General features: G+C 31.3%; 1 protein-coding gene across 2 annotated transcripts; it reads right to left on the bottom strand.

The window, feature by feature from the left end:
* Positions 1 to 3,627: 3,627 nt before the first annotated feature.
* Positions 3,628 to 5,056, bottom strand: LOC123199816 (transcription factor bHLH131). 2 transcript variants are annotated; one of them, XM_044614886.1, is made up of 3 exons: positions 4,852 to 5,056; positions 4,540 to 4,755; positions 3,628 to 4,252 (listed from the first exon to the last, which is right to left on the bottom strand). In XM_044614886.1, the coding sequence occupies exons 1-3, from the start codon at positions 4,867 to 4,869 to the stop codon at positions 3,839 to 3,841; spliced, it is 648 nt and encodes a 215-aa protein (XP_044470821.1). In that variant the 5' UTR covers positions 4,870 to 5,056; the 3' UTR covers positions 3,628 to 3,838. The 2 variants fall into 2 exon arrangements, with proteins under 2 accessions (XP_044470821.1, XP_044470822.1); XM_044614887.1 differs by having other exon boundaries at positions 4,540 to 4,749.
* Between the last annotated feature and the right edge of the window lie 1,771 nt (positions 5,057 to 6,827).

Raw genomic sequence — 6,827 nt, 5'->3', positions numbered from 1 at the left:
TTATTTACTTTTAAACTTTGATTTTATGAGTTGGTTTTTAGATGTTCGAATATATTTGGTATTTAAATATGTTATTGGATTTTATGTAATGCACTTTCTAAGATTGTGGGATTTGAATTGATTACCATACATATTTTATAATGGTTGCATTTTTCTGTAGGGATTTTTAAGCTAACACATCTCTTCGAGTACATATTTCAAGTAAGAATATGTATTCGAGACACTGATGCATCATCTAATATTAGTTATAAGGGATGATCCCACCATTGGAGAATGGGCATGGGGTACCATAATGATTTGTATGGGCATATGGGATTCTAGTGAAACATTCGGAAATACCACAACATGATTGAGGATGGAACACATATGGCATATGATTATTATTAATGTTGTGTGCAAAGTGCTGAGAGGTCACACACTTACTAAGTTTTTTCACTTACCATGTTTGTTTGTGGTTTTGCAAGTAGGTTCTTGGAGTTATTAGGTTAGCTCGAGATATTGTATAAGCAAGAGGCATTTTGGTTATTTGGGCTTATAAACCATTATTATTTAAGTATTTGATTTCAAACACATTTGGACTTGAATTGATTTATGATGTTGAATTACTTTATTTTATGTACGTGTCAGAGGCTATAAATTTCATAATTTTTATTCACTCGGTTCATGCACACTAGCAATTACAATCATCCCCGTAATAACCTTATGTCAATCGATGTTCATGGCTACTTCTATATAGACAAGTAAAGGCCCTACTACAATGTAGAGAGTTTTGGGAGTGTTAAAACGGATTTGGGGTGGAATTCTATAAGAAGGAGCCTACAAACACAAGTTCAAATCCAAAACTTAGTTTTATTATATCTATCACATCTCCTAGATCCATGGGGATGGTTTTTGTTGTCAAAATTTTTGTTTTTATGAGTATTTCTCTATTTGAATGTTTTATCATATGGATCATAAACCCATACACTTAACTAGTTTGTCTTCTTTTTATATCTCATAACTTCAAACATTATTGAGCATGATTGCTATCTCATGTATCTTCATGTAAAGTAATAGAAAGTTATTTTTTAATTTAAATTTGTAATGTAACCAATAAAGTTGTAATTCTTCTATTCCATGCTATAAATATAAGTGATTATTCAAAGAAGAAGAGGCAAAAGAAGAAAAAGATTTTGTGGCACAAATAGCTAGCTTCCAACATATAGGATTAGACTAGTTTCATTCTAAAATAGGCAAATTAACTCTCATAAAAAAATCAATTATCCTTTCTAAAAAATTCTTTGAAATTGAGTCTTCCTTAAGGCAATCTCTCTTGTAAATTTAGCTTGCATTATGACAGAATATTTTCTCAAAATTATCAATAACATAATTGTGAATGTAGATTTCGAATAATTAGTCAAACTACATTAAAAAATTTTCCTATATCTAATCCATACTTTTTATTACTTTGAAGATAGTAGATAACAAAGTTAATTAATCAATTCTAATTATCATTATTATAACCTTTTTTGTATAAGAATTAAAATTGTGTGTTTAATTTTTTGACAACAAATCTCAATATCATAACATAAAAAGTTTAAATAGCAATTTAGTGGCAGTAAAATAATTGTTCAAGTGCTATTTTGAAAGAAGTTCCAAAATATTTTCTTGAAAGCTAGTGTAGGCTAGGCCTCTCTAAGCTCCGCCTTGGTTTCTTTGGTTTGCAAGGTGAAGGTTTATAAAATTGACTAATTCTTCATTACTTCAGCTATTTAATTCTTGTGCTGAACTGAAATACAACTTCTTTTTACAGCATTATTTCCGGTTGGTAAGTTTGCATTATTTTTGTAAAGTAAAAGAGATATGGAAATAATAGAATTTACAAAAATCAATCAAGAAACAGCAAGCAAGCTTTATTCATTATTAAGATATTCCAAGTGTGCGATAGCATGCAAGGAGGAGTCAAGTATGAAAACAAAATGAAAAAAAAAAAAAAAAAACCTTGAAATCTCAAAAACTTGGATACATTGCTATTGAATTAATCCAATAAGCAAATCAAGATTTATTATTAGTATAGGAGCATTAACTTTGAAAAACCAATGGATTAAGGGACCGTGGAATCAGAAAGAAGTATATCGTAGTTCAAGGATGAGCTGGTGGTGGAATGAAAAAGCGAAAAAATGGCGACACAACAGGAAATTTAGGCACTGTTGTGCCTGCAGTAGGAGATGTAGGCACTGATGGAACTACGCTAGGAGGCGATTTTGAAGTCGGCTTTGAAGGCACTGATGGAATTCCAGAAGTTGGAGAAGTCGAGATCGGAGAGGTGGGAACTTTGGGGAAATTTACCGCCGGTGATCCTGGCTGCGGTGGAGTCCCAAAAAGAAGTGAAAGCTGGCGAGCTGCGGCTGCCGGGTTCATATGAAAACTTGATAGTGATAATGCAAGAAGAAGCATAGTTAAATGGAAGCTATGCATGAAAGAAGCCATGGTTAGAATACAGTAGAGTTTTGCAAATGTTATATCGTTATTTATAGATAAAAGTGGGACGTGCTGAGTAGTATTGGCTATTAAGTACTTTCTTGACGAAGATCATGGCATATTAAACTCCTTTAAAATGAATTTACAGATGGGTTACACTCATCAACGTGATAGATGAGGATGTTTGACTTGCCTTCATTTTAAATATTCCTCAACTAGTTGTTTTTACTTCAGTCTACTATAAAATAATTGTGAAATCACATTATACTTAATTTAATTTGATTAATTATAACCTTCTAGACTTTAGTGTAGAAGAGGCATACCGCTAATAATCTCTTTCTTGGATTTTTTTCTCAATATGGATTGATGATAAGCTTATCCTTTTTATTATTTATTATATATAACCCGCATTTTTCTTTTTCTCTCTTTTACATGTGTTTAGAGAAAAATGAGAAAGTAGGTACAACCAGCATGGCTTTCGTGCTCTTCGTTTTAGTACCCACATTAAGGTAATTTTACTTATTATTACTGCACTTTAATCACATGAAACGTTATGGTAAAAAATTAAGATAATCATAAGGGTGTTCTTCCTTACTGTATCTACAAATTACAACACTAAATAGATGAATGTGTTTACATTCCTTTGTTCATTGGTTGTGCTATTATTTCCTCAATATATATTATAAGATTTGACATCGTAATTCTCAAACATATTCTAAAAGAAACAATCTTCATGAGCTCCCAAAGTGTGTGTCTATATATATATATATTATATGTTTGAACTATCAGTTTGATTCATATGGCTGTTTAATTAATTCATAGCAGTTCAGTACGGCTAATTTTACTACCCTCATTAAAGTATTCTTCAAATGTGCATCTTATATTCGAACAATAAAATATAAAACAAAAACTACATTTTTTATACTCAACTTGTGTTTTATAAATATTACCTCTTTCTATTTATCTCTAAGATTTATTGTTTTCTATCCACGCACTGCATTTAATATTAATATATATATTCCTATATCATCAATCACGTTAAGACTGAAAACGTGAGAAAAATATCTCAGAAATGTAGTTAAAAATGAGTGAGTTAACACTGCTGTAAATATTTCTTGACCTGGTTTTAATTTTTTTGTCACTCTGCACGTAGAAACTGAACAAAGATTTTCGTATAACCATATATGAATCTTTTAATGATAATGAAACTTCAACTTTTGGAGATGTAATTCTTTTAAATGATCTCTAATACCATACTCCATTGTGAAGTTTGCTATATTTTCTTATAGAATCTCCCTATAATACCAGAATTTTGTTAGAGGCTCTAGTTTCAAATTCTGAAGTATATATGGGGATTTCAGCATAAAAGAAAACATAATCACTTATAGAAACAAAGCTTGTTACCATTTCCTGGCAAGCTAGCAGGCTTATCTATGATTAATTTTAAGGCTTTCTTCAGCATTACCATGCTTTCGTTTCCTTTAAATCCTTGAATCAACAATTCACATTTGATTCTACCACCCACTGTCGCCATTTCAACCTTCAACACCCTTGCTTTCACTGACCTAACAGCCCTCGCTATGTCTGACATTAATCCCGGCTTATCCTCGCAACTCAATGTCGCTTTCACTAACCCTCCATCTTCGTTAGAGTAGCTTAAGTTCAGCTCATTCACCTCATTCGGGAATTCATTTTTGCGACGATCTCCTCCCCCTGCTTTTAATTCTTTCACAGTCTTCTGCAGCTCCCTTACGCTTTTAATCGTCTCTTCTAGCACAGATGCCTTGTCCACCTGTTGTTTAGATTCATTTGTTCATCCATTGTTAAATTTTAAACTCTATGCAGGTAATCTCTATACATAAATTAATTAACTACTTGTCATAAAAACCAACGTCTTTTATAAAAAACTTGCGACAGTTTCATAAAACTGCAAAACTGATGTCTTTGCCACTTTTTGTACTATTGAACCATATATAGAAACTTATTTCTTTGCCACTTCTTGTACACTGAACGTTCAGCAATTTTTTACGTTTTTTTAATATGTAGAGAATTTATGTTCATTCAGAAATATTTTCTTACTTTGACTAAGTTGGGTAGTAAGGTCCGAAGAGTAGCATACTGGCCATTGATTCGGAGTCGTCTTCTCCTTTCAGCCTCACTGTGTTTCTTCGCAGCGAGTTCTTTATAATGAAAGGTGGCGTTAGTGAGAATATCTTGTTGAGGGAAGCTGATGACTTGTTTTGAATATGTCGCTGAATTATAGAAATTTTGAAGTGGATTTACTTCTTTCTGCAACTACGTGTACAAATCAAAAAAACACTGTTATGAAGGAAGAATAACGAAAGCTTTCTACTGCAAAATCCAAAGAGAGAAAGAGAAAGGTGTTGCTACCTGTTGCAGTGAAACCATGGCTTGGAACAGAAATTGACTTGCCTTTAAAAATTCTTGCTTAATTAGTTCTGAAAATATCAGAAAGATGATTCTTTTTCTTCTTGAAAAATGCAAGAGAGCTAAAAGAAAGTGGTGCTAATATGTCATGATTGTTTCAGGGATTTTTCTGCGTTAAAGAAATAAATAAGATGAGTCTATTTGCATTGCAGTGAAATATGGACAGCTATTAAACATGGTAAATAGCAATTAAAAGGAGCAGATTTCTTACCTTACTTTATAGATATCATCGTATTGTCTTCTAAAAGTCCTGAAAACTATATATTTATATATTGAATTGTAATGTAAATAATTTTTTTACATTTTCCCACTCATACTCAATAACACGTTTCCACCTCTTAATTACATAAGTTACATATTTTTACAGTCAAAATCAAACTTTGCTATCTAAAAGGAATTTGTCATAAAGTTAAATAATCATACTATCCCTGACTCTTTCAATTTCTAGAATTATCATCTCCCTTATAATTAACAAATTTTTTTAAAAAATCCCTTTAAAAATCATCTTTCCATCTACACCATCTTCTTCTTCTTTCCTTTTATATTTACCTTCTTTTTTAAACATGTCAATTGGGTCGGACAAGTCTGTGGTCTGATTATTCAATTCAAAAAAATTAGTTTTGTGTCAAATAGGATTTGGGCTTCAAACAAACTTAAACAAAAAAAATTTACTCATTAAATTATTAAGTTCAAACTTGAACAGATGTTCTTGAAGCCAGACACCCGATAGGGCTAGAACAATTGAGTATTTATTAATTTTATTAATGTTATATATAGGTTATGTTTGTTAATTTATTTCACATTTGAAATTGAATAAATTTGAAATAAGTTTTGTAGTTACATACATAAGTGTGTATATATATATATTCAGTTAGATAAATCTTGTAATCACATTCAAAATATGTGTGTGTGTGTGTATGTGTATAAAGTTCAACTTAGAAAATAAAAAAGAAAATAGTTTTAGTTATACCTCTATATGGAACAATTAAACTTATTTCAAATATAATCACAAGAAAAACAAATTATCAAACACTATATATCTATGACACCAACATAAATGAACAAAACTACAATTTTTGAATAACCTCTATTCAAGCCTAAGCTTGATACTTAATGGGTAAATTTTTCTATCCAAGCCCGCTCGAAGCCCAAATTTCACTTTGACCAAAATTGACTTTTTTGGGCTAAATAATCAAGCCTTAGGCTTTGTCATCGAAAGTAAGTAGAATAACTTAACCTTTTTCATGCAGTCGTCATCTTTACCTGTTAACTACAAAACATAGAAATAGATGAGTGAATGATAAATCACCTAGTAAGTAGAAAAACTTAACCTACAACTTGAATACTTAGTCCCCTTATTAACTTGAACTTATTCCACCTTAACCTTTTCATCGGGACTACACCTTCAAACTCTGAACCTTGATAACATGAAACTTACATATCTTAACTTACTACTTCAAGAAAATCTTCGGTCCTAGTCAATCATTTTGCATAGGAAGCACTTTTGGTCTCATAACTACACTAACTTTATCTCGATCATCTAGGATACACTCGAGATCCTATACTATAATTACTTTTTGTATATAATGCATATGAAAATCAAGTGAAAGCAATTTTAAAAACATTTACTTTTTGGAAAACTTTTCCTCTATGTCAATCAATCTTGGTTGAAATAGGGATTTTGAAACTTGGCCATGTGAGTTGCATACTATACAATCCCCTTTCTCTACTACATTATTAGAATGTTATCTCATGACTATACCCTACTGAAGGCACCAGTAGAAAGAATCTTAGAGATGTCCCAGTGTAACGACCCTCATGAAAGCATATCAAAACTCATGAGAAAATAATGTTTTCATGGGTGCTTTGTGCTAAAAACTGTAACTAAGGAATTTGTTCCATGCATACCTGCGAATATA

Source organism: Mangifera indica, chromosome 16 (genome assembly GCF_011075055.1).
Source record: "Mangifera indica cultivar Alphonso chromosome 16, CATAS_Mindica_2.1, whole genome shotgun sequence".
NCBI lineage: Eukaryota > Viridiplantae > Streptophyta > Magnoliopsida > Sapindales > Anacardiaceae > Mangifera > Mangifera indica.
This window is presented reverse-complemented; position numbering and strand designations above follow the sequence as displayed.

Coding starts and splice junctions, on each gene's coding strand:
- LOC123199816 (XM_044614886.1), bottom strand. Junction 4,253..4,539: donor TACTACCCAACTTAGTCAAA/GTAAGAAAATAT, acceptor TCTAAACAACAG/GTGGACAAGGCATCTGTGCT.